Genomic DNA, 27,340 nt, shown 5'->3' on the forward strand with positions numbered 1-27,340 from the left:
TGTAAAATGTTGATGCTTCACACACACGTTCAACCTGACGCACAGAAGATCTGAACAATCAGACACTTTGAAGATCAGAGTCACCATTTCAGCATCTGAGCAGATGTGAAATATGGTCACAGTCTGTCCTTCTGTCCCCGAATGATGCTGCTGATTAATGGACAGAAAAGACTTTCTGCACAACACGATGATGTCACAGTGAAGCGGACCTTTGACCTTTTGGACATTAAATGTCATCACGTCATCGTTTTAGCCGATGAATTTGATCGGTTTGTGTTTTGTGAGGTCACAGTGACCTTTTTTTTTTAAAGATTATTTTTGGGCTTTTTGCCTTTATTGAGTCAGAGACAGTTGAAGACATGACTGGAAAGAGGGGGCGACCATATCAAATGAGCTGCAGGTAGAAGTCGAACCTGCGGCCACTGCAGAGGACTAACAGCCTCAATACACGGGATGCACACCTTATCAACTGAGCTATGGTGACCTTTGACCTTTGCCCACCAAATTCTGGTGTCGTCATTGAGTCCAAGTGAACATTTGAAGAAATTCCCTAAAAGCTTTCTGGTGTTCATAAAGGTGTTTACGAGAATGGGATGATGGACAGCTGAAAAGCATAATGTCTACGGCCACGACTGTTGCCGGTGTGGAGGCATGAAAACAGGACGGAATACTGTGCTGAAGATTTACGTGACGTAAGAGTACCTGAGGAAGAGTACAAGACCAAGGATCAACCATTGAGGCACCCCACAAGACACTGGAAAGAAGGACAACGAATATTCTTCCACCATGACAGAAGACATGGTGTTCAAGATGTAACAAAATGAGCATTTATGAGCAGAACCGGACACGAGCCCTTCCTGCCGTCCGTCAGTTCCTGTGTTTCAGTCTACAGTCGATACCGTGCCAGCAGCTGGAGCAGGTAGACTCATGCACCAATTCTGGGGTGTCAATTATGTAGATGAACAATTTGCATCACATTTGTGCAGTTTAGAGGGTTTTCTGAATCAGACTTGGAACATTAGAAGATGTTTCTCTCAGCCTTTGTGTTGAGATCCAGCACAGTCACACATGATGAGCTACATGTCATGTAAATATGTCAGAACTCATTATGCTGTCAATGCTCTTAATTAAAAGCTTCCACACCCTGTACTTCACGTACCAACAGAGTCATGGCGGTCGAGCAGAGGATTGTCGCTGAGAGTACAGAGTGTCCTGAACATGTGACACCTGTTAACAGAATGATCCTGGCTGAGCGTGTGAATCTGTAGGCAGACAGCAAAACTATGACGTCGTTAACTCAGGAACATGTGAACATAATCATTATCCTGCTGTCTGTGAAATGTGACTGAACAATAGTTTGAAGAATGTTTCCTGCAGAGATGAACTCTCCAAAGTTCTTCTCTGAAACTCCCTCCAGCCAGAGAGCAGCTTTGTCAACAAAATCAACTTTACATCAAGTCACATCGCTTCTTCATGTATCACATTTATAAATATATCACATTTGTATGTACTCTGCTATACGTACTACATATAGTTAAGAGACTATTAATAGAAGTGCTTGCTCATGAGGGAACTGTTGGGTCTCTGTAGATGAAGAGGTGGTTTGTAGCAGCTCTATATGGAAAGCGTCCTGAGACAGCTTCTGTTGTGATTTGGCCTCATATAAATTGAATTGAACTGAATTCATGTTTGAAACTGCTTCAATGCTCATTTTCCTCACTGTCAGCACACTGGGACACACACACACACACACACACACACACACACTGCAGCGCCCACAGAGCCCCGCCCCCCTCACTCTGCACTGTCTGCTTTGTGTGTGTGTGTTTGTCTGTGTGTGTATTCATTCCTCACGTTGTGGGGACTTACATCTGTTTGCAGAGTCTCATTGTGGGGACTCGCCTTCTTCTTGGGGAAAACGGTTCGGGTTAGGTGAAGGTAGAAACGTAACATCCTATTGGATGTTACGGTGGGCACTGGCACAGGGGAGAAGGAGAACAGTTCCTTGAAAGAGCCGTTTAAAATGGAGTCCCAAGATGGTCAAGAAGGGGTCCTCCCAGAGAAAACCTTAAAGGGTGTTTCCAAAAGAATAATAGAAATAAGATAAGTAGAATAAAATGGCCGATAAGACACAGGGTGGGACCGTTATCTTAGTTTTAAGAGTGGTCCACGGCACAGGTGGGTCAGGAAGGATGTAATATAACTGAAGTTAAACTAGAGTTGAACGGGATAAAGCAGTTTTGACGAGTACGAGCATGATACGAGTAAAGCTCGTCACTATCCGTGCTCGTGCTGAAGGAGAATCCTCATTGGGTAACTGACTGTCTTCACGCTCTGTGATTGGCCGGTGGCACACAGCGCCCGCCCCTCCTGCACAGACACGTCTGTAGCTCACGTTGCTCTCTCCAGTGCTCCTTAGGTTTTCTTCAGTTTGTGTGATGTTTAAAGTTACGTGGTGAACTTGTTTCGTACCGTACGCGGTGAATTTGACAAGCAGCTGAAAATGGCTCGTTTCGCGTCGGTCACTGCCTCCACTCCGGTTGTTTTTTTTTTTTTTTTTTTACCGTCTGCTTGCTCTTAGTTTGGCTGCTGATATAAAGTCAGTTGGAAAACTTTGCTCGTACTGAACGCGGTGCTTTTGAGAAGAACACAGTGAACAAGGCTGACGTATTATTTCCCTGTTTGCATCACTGATGTTTGCATGAATCACCAAGTTCACACAGATCATTAAAAAATAAAAGGTCTTACAGACCACTGACACACTTCCACACATATAACTGAACACACACAGTAGCCGATATTAATATTTTTATTGGATATCAATTTCAGACTTAAAATAATGTACCGATTTAAGCCCCACCCATTTCCGTTAGCCCCCCCAGTACAGATATGGATACAGATAATTTAGCTGGTTGAACAGATAAATAAATTGTAAATGGAATCATAAAATACTGGATTGGTTAAAGGAATAGGTGCAGTAATAAGACACACACACACACACACACACACACACACACACACACACACAGAAAATTGTACGCACATATAAAGAATAAAAAAATCATGCATTCACATAAACATTAGAATATATGATATAAAAAGTAAAATCTGTTAGTAGTGCTACAAAAGAGGGGGATAAGTGCTTTAAATAAGTGCAATCTTTTTTTAAAAAAGGAACACAAACATGAGTCATAGGAGCGCTCTAAGATTATTCACATCGCCAAGGACCACCTATGAGTCATTACAGTTATATTCTCACAGGTTTTCCATTTCAAGCTCCCTTTTGACAACATCACTGTCGCGGACTGAGGTCACAGCTGATCACAATACAAGTCTGGGTATTGTAGTTCGTTTGGTAGGGGTTCCTCTTGCCTTTCCCATGATCATTGAGCAACTGATCTATCCCGTTTCACTTATTGCTCTGAGATACAAACATGCACCACATCCACTGAAGCTTGCGTCAGAAGAATGTTATGAAGCTGGAATCACATGATCTCACTGAAGCCTGATGGAAGGTAGCTTCTTGGAATCTTTGGGTCTGCCAAGGAGGGCAAATCTCTGAGCCATGACTCCCACTGTGGCAGAATGTGCTCAAGGAGATCTTTGTCCTTGTCTCTACATAGTGCCTGAAAGATCTGTTTGCCAGCCAGTTTGAAAGGGGCTACAAACCCTGGTGGATCATAACAGGAGGTAGCGATCAAGAGAACCCGTTTACTTCTGAGTTCATTTTATCATGAATTTCATCCACTCAAAAAGTCCTTGGTTTGGGCACATTCTTCAGGTGGTATTGCAGAAATCACTTCTTTGTTGTTGGATATTAACTTGTGCAGCTGAAGGTTTCCTGTTCTGTACAGGGTTCTTGACTCCTTTACCAAATGTATTTCTTCAGCAGGTCACTTCACGCTTGTCAAGCCATGGTGGACATATAAGCTTTGATGGATTCTTCCTGAATCCCTCTTGACCCTGTGATACCAGATGCTTGAGTCGAAAGTTGGAGCAGCCAGGGGGTGAAGCTGCACCAAACAAGTGTACCCTCATTCTGTACACTGAGGGTCTGGAGTCCAGACCACCGTTGTCCTACCAGAGGGACCTGAAGTAGTCTTGGTGTTCCTTTGCAACATGAAACTGGTGGAATATTCTTTGGATGTCCCACTTCATGGCTGTTGAACCCTTTAAAAAAAGACAACACTCCAACTAATGTGTTAGTCAGGCCTGGTCGGGTTAAGAGATGATCATTTAGAGAGGTTTCATGGAAGCATGCCAAATAGTCAAAAAACACACAAATCCCCCCCACATTCGTGGGGGTTCAGTCTGTGCCACCTTCTCGGCATCTCCTTGGGTTATTGTGTATGTATGCAGCTATTTCTTTGGTGTCTGCTTTGTCCTTTGAGCTGTCGTACCCTTTCCATTTTTCTGTACACCCCTTGATTTTCAAATAAAATGTCACACTCAGATATTACAGTCAGAAAATCAGGTTTTGGACTGCAGATTTGTCATTTGTAGACAGAGAGCCAAGATGTCCCTCATCTCAAGTAAAACAGACAGTGGTTGAATTCACAGGAGGAGACTGTCTCACCTGCAGAAGTCCACCTCCAGCTCCTTGGTTTTCCCTGCACTGATCTGGAGGTGGTTCCACAAATCCCTGGGTCAGTTCTCTGTACTTCCTGTGGTCCCCATCTGTGATGAGGCAGATGATTCAGAGTCATCAGAGGACTTCTGCAGCTGTCAGTTAACTGATGCGTGTGTGAGTGTGCAGTGTAGAGGGTGAAGAGGAAGGGGCCGGGACTGTTTCCTGCAGGGCCCCCTTGCTACAGACAACCATGTGAGACTCACAGTCCTGCATCCTCACATGCTGTGGTCGGTTGGCAACGTAGTCCGTTATCCATGCTGTGAGGTGGTGGTCCAGTCCCTCAGGAGTGTGGGCTGTATGGACCTGAAGTCACTGCAGAAATATGCTCAATTCTTTTCCAGGTGAGAGAGACAGCGGCATCCACACTGATGCCAGATTGATACGTGAACTGTAGTCAGTCAACTGATGGTCTCACCACAGGACAGAGATGGACAAGGACCAGCCTCTTCAGGGTCTTCATCAGGTGTGATGTCAGTGCCACTGCCACTGTAGCTGTTGAGGTTCTTGGGGTTCAGAGTCTTTGGCTCCGGTAACACACAGGATGTTTTCCACAGCTGTGCCCCTCTCCCCAGCTTCAGGCTCAGGTTGAACATGTGCTCAACTATCCTCACCACTGTGCTGGACTTGAGAAACCTTGAGCTGCTGCCATCCGGACCAACAGCTTGTCTCAGCTCCTTCTTTTCTTACCTAGTCTGTTGTGATGGACAGACAGGCGGGGGGGTTGTGTACTGGAGGTTGTGGGTGGTGGGTTCAGTATTCTCCACAGAGAAGTTGATGCAGTTCGTTATACAGCGCTGTTTCCAATGTTTCCAAAGCAAATGATCAATGGATCGATCGATGGAGAAAATGATCAGCAGATTGATCCAGAATGAAAAGAATCATTAGTTTGAGTTAAAATGAGCTCCACCTCCACCAACTCTAACAGGAACATCCTGCTGAGACATGAATGAGGAGACACCATGATCTAAAGACCAGAGACAAGAGGACAACAGACACAGAGACACAATGATCTAAAGACCAGAGACAAGAGGACAACAGACACAGAGACACAATGATCTAAAGACCAGAGACAAGAGGACAACGGACACAGAGACACAATGATCTAAAGAGACCAGAGACAAGAGGACAACAGACACAGAGACACAATGATCTAAAGACCAGAGACAAGAGGACAACAGACACAGAGACACAATGATCTAAAGACCAGAGACAAGAGGACAACAGACACAGAGACACAATGATCTAAAGACCAGAGACAAGAGGACAACAGACACAGAGACACAATGATCTAAAGACCAGAGACAAGAGGACAACAGACACAGAGGACACTTTACTGCACTGAGTTCTATATTTTAATACTTCAAGTATAGTTTCCTGATTATACTGACATACATTAATTGATTATCAAAATAACTGCAAATACATTTTCTGTTGATCAACTAAATCAATTATGAAACAATTATTGTTTCAGCTGTAAATTTCTGACTTACTGGTAACTTACTGATACGTTCGCAGTTGCATTACGGACAAGCTGTAGCTGTTTTGGGTGGTTCTTAGAAAACACTAAGATTAATTATGGAGTGTTTTTTTTTGTTTGTTTTTTGTTTTTTGTTCTGTGTCCCAGTTTTATTTCTTAGATGGTGACAAACAAAGACTGCAACTGTTTGTATTAAAAGCAACATTAGTGCAGTCACAGAAGTCACCGCCAGAGGGCAGCAACGGTCCCAATCAACTCCATGTTAAACTGTGTGCTCAGGCTTCTCTGTCTGTCTGTCTGTCTGTCTGTCTTTCCCTTGACCAACCCCCCACTTTTCTCCTCCTGCTTTACTGAGTCTCACTGAATCTGGATTCAGCGGCTCAAACGCTGCAGATGTCCCTTAAGTCTGTCTGTCCTTCAGCAGCAACATGAAGAAAAGACAAAGATTCTGGTTACTGCTCTGGGTAAGACTTCAAATCTAACACCTGCTTTTAGCTAATTTAGAAGTGTTAATTGATTAAATAAATCTAGGATTTATTCATCTCACATTAAATTGTTAATTATTATTCTGTATTTAAAGAAAATAAGGAAACTATGGTAAATTGGCCATATTTCATGTCATGAGCAAATGTTGCTGATTGTGATGCTGCCTGGTGTGCATTTCATTGTGAAGGTCTCCAAAATGAATTTCTGGTGAATTCTGCTTGGTCTTTATCAAAAGTGTAAAAACACCAGCAGGTTGTAGTGAAGCAGCTCACCGAATGGAGCAAAGCCACTGGTGTGAACTCTGAGGAAGATTTTATGCCTAATGTTCAAGAGAAAAATAGTTACTTTTCCGTGAAATTTACAAGTTTCATGGTTATAAAATCCTGCTCAGTGTGACTTTTTATTTGTCTTATTTACTGTCTTTACTCTGGAAATAGTAAAATGATTTAAACTACTTTCGATGGATCTTTATGGCCTTCATTGGCTCGTTGAAGCCAAATTTTAATCTTTATAATATACTTGTCAAAGTCAGGTACCCATCATTTCTCTGTGAACACAGCAGCCCAGATATTTCTCTGTATGTGTGTGTGTGTGTGTGTGTGTGTGTGTGGTGGAGCTGGATTATTAGTGGATTATCAATCATTATTCTTTCTTTCTGCTTGTTGATCACTCGGCTCTGCTGTGTTGTTTCCAGGTGTGTGTTTGCCGTGTTGGTCCGACACGCTGCTGGCACGACCTGGACAACAGCGAGTACGACTGCTGGCCTCTGGACAAACCCAACGAATACAACATGATCGACTGTGGGGGTGAGAATCTGACAGTCTGTGTGATAACTGCAGTCCCTGTTCCTGTTTTCCTCTTTTCTCATGTGCAGTCGAGCCTTCTCTGAACACGTCTACAGGTACAAGCAAGCTCTGATGGATCCTCTTCCTCTGAGGTCCATTAAAACTCATCAGTGAGCCTCACTGTTGCTCCTTCATCAACATGAAAACACACACACACACACACACACACACACACACACACACACACACACACACACAAACACTTAGTGCAGCACCAAACGTGGATTCATCCACCGCTGAAAATAGTCCCAACAGATGCTCTAGTGATCAGCTGTTTTGGGAAAATTCTGAGTCTTTAAAAAAATGAATCATATATTTGTGAGGTGTTTCAAAGATTTACATTTTCAGTAAGAAGCAATAGGCCCAAACTACACTTTTCCCAATGTCTTAGTTTGGAGAACATAACGATGGTTTAACCTTTTGTCCACATTCAACAAAACACGCTACACCACTGAATACTTCAGTGCAAAATTACAATTTAACCTTGAGGAAATTTTGTGTAAATATGGAAAGATTCCAGATTCAGATCAGAAAAATGTGATCTAACCCAACAAGTAAACCATCTGTGGCTGCTTTATAGTTTTTGACACATTTTAACTCCACAAGCGTTTGAGTTTGATATCCAGCATTAAGCAGTAAAGGGTATGTGAACTCTAAATCTTTCATTATTATTAACCAAAGGAAGTTTTGTTTGATCTTGTCTTTGCTGTTGTTTTAAACTGTACTCAAGGAAGCAAACAGGTTTTTTTTTATATTTGTCAACTGTAATTTTCTTTTGACAAGTTTGTAATTTGAACTCATAGTCATATAACATAATTACTCCAGTGAACCAATAAGTACACTCTGCTCTTCTATACAGGTGAGTAAATACTACAGAAATTAAGCACATTTCTGTCCTTGGTTTGACCATCAGTTGTGCTCTCTGAATTAAAATTTGTAAAAAGTAGATAGAAAGCTTCTGTACTGATGTTCATACATGGTGTACGGGGTAAGTACATGGTGTCAGAAAGCGGCGAACCTACTGTGAGTATAAAGTAGGTGCTAGGCAGTGTTAGTTGAGTGGAGTGAGTCTGAGATGGTCCGGGAGAAACGGGCATCATTTACCTGGCCAACGTGGAGGCTAAGCTAAAGCTACACAGTGAACGGTGAGCAGCAGACCCGCACCGGAGCCCGGAGGGAGAGACGGGGAAATGACGGATCAAATATTCTCCATCGCACCTCCTGGTAACTTCACTTTTGAGGAGCCCAGCTCATGGCCGCAATGGATAAGATGGTTTGAGAGGTTCAGACTGGCATCAGGGCTAAATGGGAAAGAAGAAGATTACTAAGTGAACTCTCTCCTGTATGTAATGGGCAACAAGAGCAACGATATTCTCAGTACACTGCCGCTGACGGACCAACAGAAGGCTGTCTATGCAGAGGTGACAAAAGCCTTTGGTGAACATTTTGTGGGTAAGCACAATGTCATATATGAACGTGCCAAGTTTAATAGCAGACAGCAACAACAAGGAGAGTCGGCAGAGAACTTTATGCACTCATGTACATAAACTGGCAGAACACTGTAAATTTGGTGCATTAAAGGAGGAAATGATAAGAGACCGGATAGTGGTCGGGATGAGAGACTCCAGGCTGTCAGAGAGGCTTCAGTTAGACCCTAACTGACGCTGGCAAAAACAATAACGCAGGTCAGGCAGCAGGAAGAAGTTAGAAAACAACAGCAACTGCTACGAGGGACACACACAGAAATTAAAGGTGCTAATGTGGATGCCATAAACACAAGTAGAGGGAGAATACAATATAGACAAGCTCCCCCACGCAGGCCAGAGCAGTCAATGTCAAAGCCAAACACAGTTAACAAGACACTCAATGCTGAGAAATGTAAGAGGTGTGGTAAAACTCCACAACACCCATGGAAACTGTGCCCAGCCAAAGAGGCCGAGTATAAATGCAAAAAAAGGGACATTTTGCTGCAGTCTGCAGATCATCTCAAAGGGTGGAAGCAATAGTGGACAGTGGCACAGACGATACAGCCTTCATGGGGTCAGTTAACACAGAAGAAACGGAGGACGTATGGTTAAAAGAAATCAGCCTGAATGGAGAGAAGATAACATTTAAACTGGACTCAGGAGCCTCAGTTACGGCCATTCCAGCTTCCATGTACTCTAGAGTACGCGATGGCAGGTTAATGAAACCACCGAAAAAGATTAAAGGTCCAGATAACTGCCCATTGCAGGTTTTGGGCATCGTGAGAGCACACATCAAAACTGAAAGGAAGAAAACAAGGCAGAATGTGTATGTGCTGGCAAACCTAGTGATGCCACTAATGGGACTCCCTGCTCTAATAAAGCTGAACTTGATTCAACAGGCAGCTTCAGTCCAAGAGATGAAACCAGAGAAGAGCCATCAGTACAGAGCTATGTTCCCAAAAGTGTTTTCAGGGCTTGGAAAGCTACAAAGAAAATACAAGATAAAACTGAAAGAGGGAGCAGTTCCTTATGCACTCTCAGCTCCACGCAGGGTCCCATTACCTATGAAAGACCAGGTTAAAGAAGAGTTAGACAGGATGGAAGCAATGGGGGTCATAAGAAAAACTGAGGAGCCGACTGAATGGTGCGCAGGAATGGTGGTGGTCCCCAAACCAAATAAAAGACCCCGGATATGTGTGGATCTCACCCGACTTAACGACAGTGTCTGCAGGGAGAGACACATACTGCCAGCAGTTGACGAGACGCTGGCTAAGCTAGAGGGAGCAAAAGTCTTCTTGAAGTTAGATGCAACGTCTGGGTTTTGGCAGGTTCCTCTGCATGAAGAATCACAGCCTTTAAGAACTTTTATCACCCCCTTCGGAAGATACTGCTTTCAGAGGCTCCCTTTTGGCATCTCTTCTGTGCCTGAACATTTTCAGTTGAGAATCTCCCAAATCATCGCAGGGACAGAGGGTGCTCTGTGCCATGCGGATGATATCCTAGTCTATGGAAAAGACAAGGCAGAGCATGATGAAAGGCTGCAGGAAGTACTTCAAAAGTGTGAAAAAGCTGGCCTCACTCTCAATGAAAAATGTGAGTTTTCAGTTGAGAAAGTGAAATTCCTAGGACATAAGTGCAACAGGAATCGAGGCTGATCCAGACAAAATTATTTCGGCAAGTTTTCACCCAGCCTACCAGCCCTCACAAAACCCCTGCGTGATCTGTTAAAAAGTGACAGCACATGGACATGGGACGCACAACAGAAAACAGCCTTCGAAAATGTTAAAAAAGAGCTAAGTTCACCCCCAGTCCTAGCACAATATAGTCCTAAGAAAGAAACAATGGTATCTGCAGATGCATCTTCATATGGACTTGGAGCAGTCCTCATGCAGCGACAAGCAGACAGTGGTTGGAGACCAGTTGTGTACATTTCACGGAGCCTGACACCCACAGAGGTCCAGTATGCACAGATAGAAAAAGAAGCTCTAGCAGTAACATGGGCCTGTGAGCGGCTCAGCTCATATCTGCTAGGCTTGGAATTCACAGTGAGAACTGATCACAAACTGTTAATCTCGCTGCAAGGCTCTCGGTCCTTAGGTGATCTACCGCCAAGAATTCTCAGGCTTAGGCTAAGACTGTTGAGGTTCAACTGCAAGATCATACATGTCCCAGGCAAACAACTTGTTACTGCTGACGTTCTCTCAAGAGCCCCCCAAGGACTAGAGAACAGGGAGGCCGATAATAGCTTGCAGAATGAATGCTGTACCTACATTGACCGTATTCTGCAATATCTGCCTGCCACTGAAAGTAAACTAGCTCACATCAGGGAAGCTCAGAGCACAGACAGCGTTTGTAGGCAGCTGAAAACGCTCACAGAAAAAGGCTGGCCCCCTCACAGGAGAAGCATCCCTGAGCACCTTCTGCCATTTTGGCCAGAAAGGAATGATATCCACATGGCAGAAGGCTTGCTTCTCAAAGGTGTGAGGATTCTCATCTCCAGATGCATGAAGGGGGAAATGCTGGACAGGCTACATGAAGCCCATCAGGGTGTGACCAAGTGTAGCAAGGGCACAAGAATCCCTGTGGTGGCCAGGGATAACAAGACAGATTAAAGAAATGGTAGAAAGATGTGAAATCTGCTGCCAGTATTCACAGTCAAAGACGGAGCCTTTAGTGACCACGCCCCTACCTGCACGACCATGGCAAAAAGTGGCAGCTGATATCTTTCAGTGGAAGAATGGCCATTACATCGTGGTGGTCGACTACTACTCCCGATATATGGAAATAGCAAACCTGCCAACTCTGACAACATCTACAACTGTGGAGCAGACAGAAATCTTGGTAATTGACAACGGCCCACAGTTTGCTTCAACAGACTTTGCCAATTTTGCCCAGGACTATGGTTTCAGTCACAAGACCAGCAGTCCTCGCTACCCCCAGAGCAACGGGGAAGTTGAGAGAGCTGTCCGCACAGTTAAACAGCTGCTCAGCAAAAGCCCAGACCCTCAGAAAGCTCTCTTAGCTTACAGAGCTACACCACTGGCCCACGGGCTGAGCCCAGCGCAACTGCTCATGGGGAAGAGGATAAGATCAACGGTTCCAACCACTCCACAAGCACTGAAACCAGCCTGGCCAAACCTCAGAGCTTTCAAGGAAAAAGACAAGGAAATAAAAGAGTAACAGAGACAGTCTTTCAACTTGAGACATAAAACAAAGGTCTTACCAGTATTGGTTCCAGGACAGAGAGTGTGGATTAGAACAGCGCAGACCACAGCTACTGTCCAGGGACCTGCTTCAACACCAAGGTCTTACAATGTGAACACAGACCAAGGGAGCTTAAGAAGAAACAGGGCTCACCTGACAGTGCTCCCTGAGAGAGGTCTGTCCTGCTCTGATGAGACAGAGACTGACCCAAGGTAGGAAGACTCAGGTGAAACAGTGACCAGGTCGGGAAGGGTTTCCCGCCCTCCAGATAGACTGGACTTGTGAATAAACATTCTAGTTGTCCAGGGAGTTTTCCCTGGCCTTTGAAAAACAAAAATGTATGTGCCCGACAGTTTGTTGTTCCTAAAGCAGAGTGTGACACATTGTGTTCTAATGTTACCCAGTCTGAGTTGAAAATGCAGAGTTATGAATATCTGATTAAAAAGGGAGTGATTATTATTTTGGAATTATTCTAGTTTGGCACAGTTCAACTTTAAAAGTAAAGAAAAGTGGTTTGTCAGCTAAAAGAGGGGGATGTACTGATGTTCAGTGTAATAGCACAGGTGCTCGCTAGGCAGCACCTGTTAGTGATGTTGGAGAAGGTTAAGAAGAAGAAGAGCTTTTTGTTATGAAGCCGGACTAAAGCATCTGAGTGAGAACTTACCTGAAGTCTCCAGACTCTTTCATTTATAAAACCCTCTACAGCTTCCAGCTTCCATTGTAACTGAATGAAACTGTGGTTATTTGTTTGACTGCCGGTTAATTTCAATGGACAATAATCTCTATCTCTCTCCCTCTGTTACTTTACGCCTCTCGGCCAGGTCTGGAGATGACCTGGGTGGTCCGTCCTCCAGAGACGGTGAAGACCGATGAGGTCTTCAGCGTCACGTACTCAGTAACAGCCAGGGACTCTTTCTACCACTGGGCTATCGAAAACCACATCTTTACAAACAGGTTAATACATTCGTTAACATTAAATTATACTGTATCTAAATCAAACTGACTGACATACTTCTTTAAACTAGTTTTCGACTGGACAACTAAGCTCTACTGGGATCCAAACAGGATCTTATCCTGGTCTGAAGTCTGCTGTGTTCATGTGTTTAGTTCCATAGTGAATGCTGAAGCAGCTCGAAAGTTTTGCGAACACCATGACTGTCCAGCCAACGGGAATGAGGCTGGTGAAGAAAACTGCTGCATTCATCACGCTAACATCCACTCCTGTCCGCTGGGATACATGGTACATGCTCTGATTTGAATTCACTTTCTTTGAAACTGTAGTAATGTTTAAAACTTCTGGTTTATTAGAGAGAAGCCTTGTTCACTTATTTTAAGTTGTTAGTATTTACAACAACACGGATCCTCTAAATACCAACAATTTCAATAACTTTTAACCGTAAGAAAAAAAAATACAGGTAATATAAAGGACATTAAACCAATAAACGTTCGATAAACCAAATTTCAGACATCAGAGAGCATCTGTGGTCCCTGGATTCCTGACGATGGAAAAATCTTCACACACACCATCTCTACGTCTGGCAAGATGACCCAGATCAACTGGACTGCCAAGGTAACCCACTCACATATCCCATTTATCTGTATGGCCCTTTCAGTGTCTCAATTTGCTTTGTTGTCTCAAAAGAGTAATGGTTTTGGAGCTAGCCAAAGTTCTCTGAATAAAGTCCATAAAGTCTGAAAACATAAGGGTTAGACAGAAGAAAGCTCAGTGTTGGGAATTCAAAGGAGAGCTTGCTCCTTGTATGACTGGATAAAAGGTACTGGTAGGAAAAGGTTGGTTCCTTAATTTACTAACAGCATTAAATCAGTCACTAGTGTAAGTGACAGCAATGGGATATATCCCTAATATCTGCATTGACAAGCTTGTCACAACTGAGGTAGAGCAGTGCATCGTGCACTGTCAAGAATACAAAACTCATTAGGTATAATTGGGAGTTCAGTGTGTCAACTCTTTTGTCCTTTGATACACAAGGAGCATCTAGAGAATGTTCATAGTATATTTGTAGAGTAGTGATGTGATTTGGGTTTGGCTCCCTAGTGTATCTACCAGTCTACAAATTGCAAAATTAAGCCACTCACTTTTTATATTTTGATGTAAAAATCCTGATGCATGTTTGTATGCAGATGATACACTTTATATCACTAATGTTTCAAACTCTCCTCCTAATGTTCTCAAGTTCCTAAATTCAGTTATTCTGATGTTATATTCCACTCTTCACATCTTTGGCTGGTGTTCCTGAGTGACCAGGTAAACCCATTACTTCACTGTGCAGGTGGTTCTGGTCCATCCTGGCTTAACCTCGCTCATCGCTCACATACGAGTTGGTCGCATGCAGGTTGCTCTTGAGGCCAAGAGCACTGTGCAACCTGCTGTAGGTAGGTTATGTTGGTTTTTGTCCCTCTTTACTTCCTAGCATGACGATAGAAACAAACAAGAGGGTCATGTGACCGACAAGTTTCAGTAAAAGCCACAGTTATTGATCACATGGGGGCAAAAGTAGTTCAAGGTCATGTTAGTTTATAAAGATATCTGTCTATTAAGACCTTTGTGAAACTAAATGTCCTTCCGCCCAGCCACAACCTCCAGCCCATCCTGGCTAAATGGGACAAATAATCCCTCCAGTCTTCCCTGGGTCTGCCCCAGAGTTTCATCCCAGTTCAGAATGCCTAGAACTTCTTCACAGGGAAGTATCAAAGAGGACCAACAGTTTCTCATCCAGTCCTCTGAGATCCCCTGCTTGTCTGGGCTGCTAGCCCTGTCACTTTGGTGGAGTCCAGAGACTCTTTGTGGCTGTTTCAGCTCTCCTCAATGTCATTGTCTGGGTTGTAACCCAGGACTTATGACCATGAGTGACAGTTGAAATATAGACTGAGCAGTAAATTGGAAGCTTCACATTTAGGCTCATCTTCTTTATCCCAACACATGCAACACAAAGGAAATCACACCAATCCACTCGTCGACCTCCAGCTCCATCTTACCCTGACTTATGAACAAGACCCATTTTTCAGACACATTATGCCCCAAAACAACAGCTGACAGTAGATGGCAGGAGATAAGGGGACAGAGAGATGGGGAATGATACTCCCCAAAGATCCCCAGTGAACCAGGGACATTGTGGTTCATGCTTGACCACCAGAGCGCTCTTTTAAACTCAAATTTGGACAAAAACTTTCTTCATGGAGCAGGCAATCTCTTGCTCATGTTTAAAAATAACAAGTGTAGGTACTGTCTACTCTAAGGTCAGGAATTGTTGTGTTTAGGTTTCCATTATCTTTGGGTATAAGGTTACATGTAGGGAATTTTATGGTCTTGGCATTAGTGAAAACATGAACAAGAAGCTACTTAATCCATTTTTCTGCCTTCCAAGTGTGTGGAGATGGCGTTTGTGAGGAGGCGGAGCTTTGTTCCACCTGTCCAGCTGACTGTGGTGAATGCCCCATGACCGTGGCAGCCAAGCTGGCAATCGGCCTGCCGCTCAGCCTGCTCTGCCTCTGCTTCCTACTGACTGCTGTGGTGAGAACTCAACAACACATACCCAAACAGAAACCCTGCAAAATACTCAAAATTAAAAATAAAACAATAATAAAAACCTATAAATCTGTCATAAATCTGACTTGTGTAGTGGCTGAGGTACCAGAAACAGAAGCTGTTGTGGGATGAGAGCTGGATCATTGACTTCTCTTCAATAAAACAAGGTATTATAACAATCCAGCTCAAACCGCTTTAAACTGCTTGAAACTAGTCAGCTCTGAAACTGATAGAAACTAGTGAGGTTCTTACCCGGTTACAAGAGGTCTGAAACAGGCCTAAACTGATCAGGCATTGGTCAGGTCTGGCATTGGTCTGACTAGGTCTAAAACATATGGCTTTAAACTGGTTTAAACAGGTGTGAAACTTGTCTGTATAGGTCTAGAGTTTGTCTTCTGGTCTCACATTAAGCATAATGTGATCATAAAAAAGAAGTTATCAAACAAAAGTTTCTGTTTTCCTTTTGACATTTGCTATTAAACTTAGATCAGGTTATTCCAAATGATTTCATAATGCTGTTAGAAACCCTTTATTTACATTGCAGCAGTAAGTGTAGTCCTCTGTCTGTCCCTCTTTTCCTCTATAGATCAGGAAGCTCGTATGACCATGGGCAGTATAATGAGCGTACCGGTAGGCAACAGCGACAGTAACGCCAGCTGTGTGACTGGTCTCAGCTCCTACACGGGACAACCAGGCACCAGAAAAACACTGTTCACCTGCACTGGGATATAGTAAGCCCACCTGTTTGGCTACCTGTCTGTGTATTCACACCTTAGTCATGCTGTTAACTCAATAATAATCTTTTTGAGGCTGCTAGGTGGGACTTTTGTGGCGGGCTGAGTTTTCGTTTAAAGTTGTTCAATACTATTGCAGATACAATTCCTGAACAAAATAAAGCAGAGCAAATATCTTCTTCAAAAACTTGTTTCATCTAAGAAGAAGAGCCACGCTTTTTAATGTAAACTGCTGTTTGAAGGCAAACAAGCTTTACCTAAAAAAAACATCTAAAATTTGTCAACCTTTGTTTTCAGTCTGGAACCACTGGAACCTGATCAGCTTTCTGTAACTGACACTTAGTTCTAAAAAGTATTCACATGTAAAAACACAGTCCTTGTTGTGGGGGTGCATGACAAGCATGACTAGTTGAGGACATATCTGTGCCCTCGGAAATGATGCACATGTGGTCTGTGCTGTACAACTCTAATTTAAGAAGACAACTGACGGCTCTCTAACTGCTAGAGCTAGCTTAATAGCATATTGATGGATAACGATGCAAAGTCAGTGAAACGACAACAGTGGGCACAATTGATGCAAATTCATTTCAAATTGAGGTGAACATATAGTTGAACATTTTGACTGAACTTCAGCTTTACGAATTCATTTCATTTAAGATCTACAGACAAAAGTAAACTCACTGGCTGCAGTTCAATGTTTCATGCCTGGTTGATGGAGATTAATGGACACGTCTCCAAAGGTCTTTCACGATGGAGAGACAGCTGGCGGTAAACTATTAGGAAACATTATATATTAACAATAATTTTGTCCTCCAGTGATGGCAGGACGGTGGCCATCAAGAGGATTCAAACAAAGACTTTCTCTCTGTCCAAAACCATCAGACAGGAAGTCAAACAAGTCAGGTAACATACACACACACTCACCATCCTTCATTACCTAACATGACATCCATGTATCAAATTTGCTACACTGACCATATCTCTATCTCTGTCTCCAGGGAGCTCGATCACCCCAACTTGTGCAAGTTTATTGGCGGTTGTGTTGAGGTGCCTAATGTTGCCATAGTTACAGAGTACTGCCCAAAAGGAAGCCTTAACGATGTTCTTCTTAACGAGGAAATCCCACTTAACTGGGGCTTCAGGTAGACACACAAGCATGCTAGTCTTATCTAAGCTACAATAGAAAGTATATTTAATTAAAATTACAGACATTACTAGACTGGTGTTTGACATTATTTGTCCCAGTACAACAAAACAGATAAATCTGGGAAAGAATAATAAATAATCTCCAGTTTTATACACTCTGCCAGGTTTTCCTTCGCTACAGACATCGCCAGAGGGATGTCGTACCTCCACCAGCACAGGATCTGTCACGGCCGACTCAAGTCTCTGAACTGTGTCTTAGACGACCGCTGGGTCTGCAAAATAACAGGCAATGTGAATGAGTGCTGTGATGATTGTACCAATATGCTCAATGCACACGGCGTCATTGACTTCCATATTCAAAAGGAAAATTCTGGGAATTTCTATGTTTTTACTCTGAATGTTAATTGTAGATGGTAATTGGATAAAACATCATTAAGACAAATATCGAAGTAAAAACTGATGTTCTAACGCAGCAGTTTAAAGGTGTATTGCTTCGTCTGTGCATTTAAGTGAAGGGACTAGAGTTCAGACCTCTATCTATGCATTTTTGGTGAAAATAAGCACAAATCTAAATCTGTGAGCCTTTACAACCTGCAAGCTAACATAAGTATCACCTAACGTTGCATTAATTTTACATCAGAGGTGTAAAAGCAAGGCTGAAGCAGTAAACCTTCACTGTTACTGGAGATTTGCTTCTGGAGCTGCCACTGGATCCCATAGACACCAACGAACAGAACAAAACGAAATAATCTCTGCATGTAGGAACACCCTCAAACAAGGTAGCATTGAATTGTACACTTACCAATGAGGAATGTAAGATGGGTTTAGATCGCTTTGAGAGAGTTTTTAAGGGAATGCAGAACAATACCAATATTAGTTTATTACTCGATTTAAATGGAGGAAAAACAGAAAAAACTCCACCTACAAAAACCTCTTCCTTAACATCATCTGACTTTTTGACACCCCTGGAACGTGCAATAAATCCTTGACGCTGATTGGACAATTTCATTCTCTGATTTTGACTGACATGTGACTGGTTCAGATTACGGCCTGAGAATGTATCGCAGGGATGATGGGGCGGAGCCTCTTTCCACCTATCAGCAGAGACTCTTGGACGTGTACATGCCGCCTGAGTTTCAGAACACTAACGTGGAGCCAACGCTGGCTGGAGATGTGTTCAGGTATCAAACACAAAAAAACACTTTTTTGTTTTTTTGGGATGTTGCTGGGCAGACATTGGTTTCCCAGGAGACTTAGCCGAACCTTCACCATAACTATGAGTTGCCTAAGGGTGTATAAAGGCTATGCTCGGTCAGAACTAGTACACACAACATGCTGTCAGAACAGAAATGTGTTCGTAGTAGTTCTGAAAGGCTGCACTCATAGACAGAGGTGGAGTTTAGGGTGAAGGGTACCACGACATAACCACAAAGCAGGTGTAGACGCTCTGATGGCAGATGAGTCCCCACAACGTGAGTCTGTCGACATGTTTGTACCCACAATGTAGGATTCATGCGCACGCACGCACGCACGCACGCACACACACACACACACACACACACAAAGACAGACAGACAGACAGACAGACACACGCACGCACGCACACACGCACACACAGACAGACAGACAGACAGACAGACGCACGCACGCACGCACGCACACACAGACAGACAGACAGACAGACAGACAGACAGACAGACAGACAGACAGACAGACACACACACACACACACACACACACACACACACACACACACACACACACACACGCACCAACCGTGTTGCTGACCTCTGTATGTTTTCCCAGTTACTCCATCATTTTGCTGGAGATTGCCACTCGCAGCGACCCGATCCCAGTAAGTCATAATCAGTCCGTCTGACTGTCCTGTCACTACGCGTCACTGGATAAATGGAGGACACGTTGATGAATGACTGTGTTACAGGCAGAGGAGTCGAACCTGGAGAGCGCCTGGTGTCCTCCTCTACCGGAGCTGATCTGCAGTAAAGCCGACAACACCTGCCCCTGTCCTGCCGACTACGTCGAGGTGTGTAAGCACCGACTAAATCTGCTTTGGAACAACTGTTATTTAAATTTAATAAATAACGGATGGACAATGGTTTAGATTTTTTTTTTGTTTTTGCCTTCTATCACATTTATTTCTTGTGCATTAGTCTCCAGTTGTTTTAATGTTTCCATGATGACTTGCAGTAACTGTAAAAGATACTGCACAAATGAAGTTTGACTAATTGCTTGATGGACAATACAATGACACAGGACTGCTAATCTTATTTTATTTGTTTGTATGCTAACTTGTGCAGAGTTTCGGTTCTCTGAAACTGTTCGTCCTCTCTTGAAAGGATTCCGTTAGTTTTTGACATTTATGCTAATCAGTCTGTTCTTAAAATAAACAACTTATTTATTATTTGCTCTCAAAGGCAAACATCAGATTAGGCATTTTGTTTTCCTCCATTTGGTTTTCAGGATTTACAAAATCACAGTGCCCTCACGTCCGAGGTGACAGGCGTGAGGGCCACCGTTGAAAACATAGTGAACGACACAATTCTGAAACAGTTTGTACACCTACACATGGAAAAGAAGCGTTTTATGTCCATTAAAATATACACGCTGCGTTTCTTTGACCGTTTAACATGTTTCTCCTTCATTCGAACACTGCTCGTGTGTCAATCAGTCGCTGTTTTTGAGAAACACTTCAAACATACAAGAAATCTCTTTCTTACCTCCTGTGCTGTCTTTTGTCCCGTGTGTGTCCATAGCTTATTCGACGATGTCGCTCTAATAACCCCGCCCACCGACCCACCTTTGAACAAATCAAGAAGTTTGTTCACAGAATCAACCCAATCAAAGTCAGTCCAGTGGACATGATGATGAACCTGGTAACAACCTGCATCATAAATTAGTAGACTTCAGCTGAAACGTAATAAACACGTTACACCTTACACTTTGCATTGAATCATATTCTGATTGTCATGTCCCGTCTTTTGTGATATGTGTGGTTTTGTACCGAGTAATGGACGTGTACGTAGTGTCAGCTCACATACTGAATGGTACATCATCAAAACTTTGTCTCGTTCCACACACTCAGCGGCCAGTGTAATTGGTACAATTAGCTAAAACTAAAGCAGTGTTGGGATTTTGCTACGTGTGAAAACAAAAGCTTGACCAATGAAATGGCGCCAAGATGCCGTCAGGCATCTAGTCTCAACTGAGAGTGAAATTTGGTTTGAATCCAAAACCTCTTTTCCAATTGCTTTGTAATATGCAATTATAGCTAATTTTGCACTGTGAACCAGAGTTTCCTTCTGGGAATATTGAACTTGCAAACAAAGTGTGCACACATCTCTATATATCTGCTGCCTGTACTGTATTGTATCATGTGAACATAGAAATGTAAAACTCAGTATAATATGGAGAAAAACACCATTTGTTTCAGATGGAGAAGTACAGTAAACACCTGGAGGTGTTGGTGGCTGAGCGGACTCAGGATCTGACGCATGAGAAACAAAGGACTGACAGGCTGCTGTACAGTACGACGCACAAACACAGCACCAGAGGGAACATTCAGCCAACATCTATTCATGTGCACATTCTACAGTTATCTATACGATTGCCCACCTTAAATCATTAATTAAACCCTGAATGCACAGAACAGCACAGGTTAACTTTCTCTGTCTTGCTCTCTCTGCCTGAGGTGGACAACATTACTAACACTCAAACCACAGGTGGGCCTCAATTAGAAAGTCTTGGAAAATGGCTTGAAGACCAATTAACCTTCTACACTCACACTGTTGAATGCATGAAGAAACACAAACCCACCTGTTTATTTATTCCCCTTTAAAGAAATGTTTTCAGCAGCTAGGAAAAGAAAAAAAAAAAAATGACCGTGCCGTCCTTTATGTGCATGTGTCTGAGGCTCGATCCTCCTCAAATTCACCTCAAAGTCCACATTCAAAACATAGAAACACACTTTCTCCTTCATGCTTCTCAGCCTCTGTGTGACTGTGCTCTAACTGCATTTCCATCCACCCATTTTTTGCACATCATCAATTTACAGATAAAAAAGTAGAAATTTGAAAAATGGATGTTTACTTAAATTTGTCTGAGGTGTAAAAGTTGGATACAACTGAAGCAGACTGAATAAATGACGATGTCCATCGTCTATGGTTGACTTGCTGCCATTTGGCCAGAGACAAACGTACCTGAAGAGGATTCCTGGTTAGATGAAGGTTGAATAAGATAAAAAGATTTGCATGTTTGTGTTGCAGGTATGCTTCCTAAACAGGTGGCTGATGACCTGCGACAGGGGAAGCCCCTGCAGGCTCAGAGTTACATCAGTGCCACCATCTTCTTCAGGTAGGAACTTACCAGCTGAGAGTGTGTAAATGTAGAGGCGCCACTCATAATGTCAAAGACGACGTGTTGAAGCGTGCACCATGTATTTAAGCTGATGTATTAAGTCCAGCCTTGCGCTGCATGTCTTCATCTTCTGTCTCTTCGGTTGTTCCTGTCCAATAAAAGACAAACAAATCTCAAAAAAGAAGTGGCGAATATCATCATACACAAGTTTGTGCTGGCTTTGACAATGAGAGAAGTTAAATGACGCTTTATTCAATTAAGCAAAGATCAGTTTTTGGCTCCTTTCAAGTACTCAGTCATTACCAGCGTGCCTGTTTCCATATGTGTACATTTATGTACTTTATCTATTTCATATTATTTCTTTGATGTTCTTTGTGTGTTTGTGTGTGTAGTGATATTGTGGGCTTCACACAGCTGTCCAGCAGCAGCACTCCATACCAGGTCGTAGACTTCCTCAACAAGCTCTACACAACGTTTGACGAGATCATCGACAACTACGACGTCTACAAGGTGGAAACCATCGGAGACGCCTGTGAGCGACACACACACACACACACACACACACACACACACACACACACACACACACACACACACACACACTAAAAGTTTCAACAAAATATGAGCGCTGTTATGGAGGACTTAATGTTGTTGGCTGTATCATTGTGCGGTTGCGTAGACATGGTAGTGTCCGGTGTTCCCCGGGAGAACGGGATCCTCCACGCCTCTGAGATCGCCAGCATGGCTCTGGACCTGGTGGGCGTCTGTCGCACCTTCAGGATCCCCCACAAACCCAACACACAGCTGCAGATACGAGCTGGGATACACTCCGGTACACACATGCTTTCAACAGCGTAAACACATCTTACAAATCAAAATCTGACTTCAGACCTGTTTCAATGTGCCTGCTTTAGGTCCGGTGGTAGCGGGAGTTGTGGGGACGAAGATGCCTCGTTACTGTCTGTTTGGAGACACAGTCAACACAGCGTCTAGGATGGAGTCCACCAGCCTGGGTAACACTCTGCTGCTAACACACTAACGATCTGAAAACTCTCCTTATTGGTGCAAAGACACCCAAACATCTGAGCTGTGACAGCTGGCAGCTGAACCAGAAGAAACAATGTGTTTCACATTGTCCCTGTTAGCAACCTTCATCTTAAATTACATGTCAACACAGAGGTGCTTTCAGACAGCGAGTGGCCTCTGCCTCCATTGTTTTCAAGAGGTGGTTGCAGCAGTAGCATGGAGCGAGACGGCGACTGTTGGCTATTTGTTGCTTCCATCTGAGTTGACAAAGGTTCACCTTCTTAATATGCTGCTTCAGCTCAGTGCACCATGGGAACCACACAGAGCACACGGAAGAAAACAAAAGCTGATATTAATGTTCTCGCAATTCTTGGAATAATTTACGTCTTCAGCAGCACTGAGCAGACATTGTCAAACCGTCGGTTTCTTGGTTTGATAATCTGGTCTGGACCAGCAAACAATGTTTACAATACAAGCTAGCTAGACTTCCCGTTTGAACCATTCCCTCTGTTTCAGCCTTGTTCCTGCTCTATGTGGACTGCATCAGGAGGTGTGAGTCAGGAGGAGTCGGCTGGAGCGTAGCAGCATCCTGGTCCGCAAAAGAATCTGGAGTATCAGAAGCGTTTAAACAACTAAGATACCCCACTTTGACGAAAATAACTAAAGCTCAAAGTAGTCATCCTGGCGTCCAAGAACCAAACGCAAGGGGCTGAGGGTGCACAGAGCCTCACTGCACGTTGACCTTCCTGCAGCACCAGGATCTGCTCCAGTCTCAGAGCAAACGGCTGTGGAGTCCAAGTCCTCCCTAAAATAAACCCAAATTAATCACTTCAAGCCTCATTCTCACCCGTAGAAGTGTCTTCTAGTTTCGCTACTGTTCTCAGCGATTCACTCAAACACACAATAAAAAATACATATAATCAAGTTCAGTTATGACAGCGTGATGTGTGAGTGTACCGTGTTTATTATCAACACACTGAAAATACAGAATATTTTGAGCACAACAAAATGTGACCAGGAATCATGAGTCCAATTTCAAAGAAGTAACAAATATTTTTACACCAATTACGAAAATACCTCAACCAGGTCTGATGAGGACTTAATATTGTCTGTAGAGAACATGTCAGACAAGACCTGGATGTCTTCATCTTTCAGCAAACTGAACTGAATCAAAAGGCAGTGATGTAAACAATGTGCTCACACAAACTGGGTTTGTTTCCAGCCCTGAAGATCCAGTGCAGCTCCAGTGCCTTTTACCTGCTGGAGGAGATCGGCGGCTACCTGCTGGAGTGCAGAGGAATGCTGCAAGTCAAGGTGAGCCACCCACCACTCCCACCACAATCCACTTCTGTCAGGCACTGGGAGCAACCCAGTGAAGCTCTGGATCTGTCTGTCTTTAACAGGGCAAAGGTGACATGGTAACTTACTGGCTGGAGGGGAAGAAGACATCTCTGGTCTCCAAGGACGTCAGCCCCGACGCCAACACAAACAAACACGTCACCATGGGGACGGAGGCAGAGAAGGAGGCAGAGCTGTACTCCTCCATGCCCGGGTTTCTGAGCGACGACCAGCTCCTGGATCCGTCCTGATCCCCACAAAGTCTGACTATCACTCGATGTGATTTCTTCTTTTGTCGTCAGTGTTTGTTGAGTTAGCCTGAAAAGCGTGCACGATGTTAATGCTAACGTGATATAACGTGATGTGTGCATTGTACTGTGGCTGTTTAATTATGTCATTAATTCACTGAACAACGAATCCCTGCAGCTTCAACACATTATCACAACTGTCCAAGAGTCAAAGACAGCGAGCGGACAAACAGAATCCATTAGAGATGTGGCCCAAAATATTGGTACCCCTGCAATTTATTAAAATGAACAGTGCCAACATTGACAGATCTTTCACTATCGGTACACGTCTGTGTGTTGGCTGCAGTGGAAAAGTGTGGAAATAACTGACCTCATGTTTGTTCTGCAAAGACTTCCTGGTAGCCTTTGGAAGTTTAGGTCTGCAGCCAACATCTCTGGACGTGGCCGCAAGAAGGAAACGGACAGAAGGATACTCAAACGGTAGAAAGAACCAATGAAACTACAGAGCAGATCCAAGCTGATCTCCGTATCAATTGTACAACAGTTGAAAATGGGCTCCCACTTCTACGAGGGAGACCCCGACGAGCCAGACTGGACTAAGTGCATGTTGTCCTCCTGGGAGCTTTTTGGTGAATCACACCGAGCTCATGTTGACAGAAGAACATGCAACGGGTGGACAGAGCTCGCTGGTGTTCGGGGGCTGCTGCTGGGCTGCCTCCAATCTGAGCGGTTCGCAATCAAACCAGGACACTAACGCAGCGTTTACGAATCCAAAGTAAAATGTCAGTTACAGTCAATGTGAAATAAAGACCGGTGGACACCGCAGACATCAGCTTCTGCTGCGGACAGAGAACATTGAGGGTATTTTTGAGAGGTGTCGGTATTGTCAGGTGTTAACAGTCACTGTCATAACTTTGGATCCATCTTTGACGCATGCCATTAGAAAATGTCTAATTTCCCATTTTTTAAAGTGTATTCCATCAGGTTTAATAAGACGATTTAATGTTTTTTAGTTTTGATGTTTATAGAATCAACCACCAACAAAACATTTCCCATCTGTACTTCATTCAGTCACATTTCGTTCGTGTTAATTATAGTGAATGGTTGTCACTCGCTGGAGCATATGGATACACTGCATCTCACTGCTTACATGCAGCAGGAGATGAGTTAGCTAGCAGCTTAGCTCAGCTGCTGGACTACGGCCGCTGGTGGTTGAGATGGTCACTGAAATAAATGATTTTCTGAATAACTGCAAATTTCCAGTGAAATAATCCAGTGTTCATTCTTCAATTTAAAGACTGACACTAGCTAGCTTAGCTTCTCTCTGTGTGCATTGTGCTAAATGTTCTGTGCAGACTGTGGTCACTCATTATAAATTAACTGGAAGCTGTTTGTCCATTCGGTTGTTTGAAATGTGTCTGAATTTTAGCCAATCATTTTCTCTGTAACAATGTTTAAAAAGAAAACCAGGACGGATTCTGCTGGAAAATGAAACGGTTGATAGATGAACTAACGTTTCTCCCTCTGAAACGGCATTTAAATGAGCCTCAAACGTACAGAAAATACGACTGTATAACAGTTACATGAAGAGAATGAATGTATGAACAAACTATATTAAAATGACATAAAACGGCCTCCTGTGGATTCTTCAGTTTGGTGAGTCTGAGCAGTTTTACACTCAGACAATTCAAGCTGTGAACGCGCTTCATTAACATGTCTGCTGGCACGAAGTGTCACATGAATATTCATGTCACACTGTCGAGCACACGGTGGACTTGAGGAGACGGGGATGAAGGGATTTGTTTACCTGTTAGCAGCCAAGATGGCCGACATGACGACAGATGGACCAAAGGGAGGAGAGGAGGAGAGGACCTGAGAGAGGAAGATTTAGTCTCAGCTGTGAGGGATCGTATCTCATTATCCCCAAAACTCAAATCAACATGAATTTATGATCGAGGGCATAATTCTGGACACACTAGTCATATTTTGTGTACGTCTGCTTCCTTTAATTGGTACAATCAGCCAAAAATCTGATTCTATCTCGATGATCTTAAAACTGGATTGTTATTTGGAGATATATTTTAATTATTTATTTGGGGAAACCTTTGCAGACGCTCTCCTGCTCGTGTGACTCCTGATGTGAAGACAGCAGTTTGACGAGCAGCTTGCTGTGAAGTTTCATCACTGAATTCTCTTACTTTGAAACTCGAACTCATTCATGTCACGTGACTTTTGCTCTTTCTTGAAGGTCACCTCAGTTTTGTCTCTGGTCTTTGTAATCGCTCACCTGGATCCTTCATCCAATCAGGCGTGAACTTTGGAATTTCACCGATCTGGCTTGGAAACGTGGCTCAGATGTTGATGTTCCTCCCAGGATGAACCGTCACAGCTTTTGACTTTTCACCTAGCGCCACCATCTGGTCAACATTTTAGGCAAATGTTAGCATGCTAACACACTGAACTAAGGTGATGAACGTAGTAAACATGTGTGACACATCAGCATATTAGCATGCTAATGTTAGCATTTAGCTCATTGCACCACTGTGTCTAGCACGACTGTAGACTGTTGTCTTCTGAATATCAGACACGTGAATCAATGCTAATCTAAACCCTAAAAAAAAGGCTAATTCATGGGCTGATTTTCATGGTAAAAAACTTAAAGCTGTTCATTCAGAGGGATTAAAGCTTTAACAGTAAGTATTCAGTTGTGGTTAAACTCCATCTGCAGCAGCAGGAGAAAAGTCCACCAAACAAGAGAAACATCTGTGCACATATGGCTGCTCCGGGCTTCCATACTTTCTTTAGAGAATACATTTGTG

The 27,340-nt window shown here is 43.4% G+C and overlaps 1 protein-coding gene across 1 annotated transcript; it reads left to right on the forward strand.

Annotated features, from left to right (window-relative positions):
- The first annotated feature begins 6,467 nt into the window (after nucleotides 1-6,467).
- LOC143316786 (atrial natriuretic peptide receptor 1) lies at nucleotides 6,468-26,155 on the forward strand. The gene is made up of 23 exons (XM_076724470.1): nucleotides 6,468-6,571; nucleotides 7,288-7,399; nucleotides 12,930-13,062; nucleotides 13,216-13,348; nucleotides 13,574-13,678; nucleotides 14,400-14,502; nucleotides 15,495-15,640; nucleotides 15,750-15,822; nucleotides 16,242-16,386; nucleotides 17,206-17,292; nucleotides 17,388-17,531; nucleotides 17,700-17,821; nucleotides 18,578-18,716; nucleotides 19,342-19,390; nucleotides 19,478-19,579; nucleotides 20,310-20,429; nucleotides 20,987-21,080; nucleotides 21,819-21,906; nucleotides 22,302-22,441; nucleotides 22,589-22,741; nucleotides 22,824-22,922; nucleotides 24,158-24,249; nucleotides 24,339-26,155. The coding sequence occupies exons 1-23, from the start codon at nucleotides 6,536-6,538 to the stop codon at nucleotides 24,522-24,524; spliced, it is 2,601 nt and encodes an 866-aa protein (XP_076580585.1). The 5' UTR covers nucleotides 6,468-6,535; the 3' UTR covers nucleotides 24,525-26,155.
- Nucleotides 26,156-27,340: the final 1,185 nt, after the last annotated feature.

The sequence above is a fragment of the Chaetodon auriga genome, chromosome 24 (assembly GCF_051107435.1).
Source record: "Chaetodon auriga isolate fChaAug3 chromosome 24, fChaAug3.hap1, whole genome shotgun sequence".
In the NCBI taxonomy this organism is placed as follows: Eukaryota; Metazoa; Chordata; class Actinopteri; order Chaetodontiformes; family Chaetodontidae; genus Chaetodon; species Chaetodon auriga.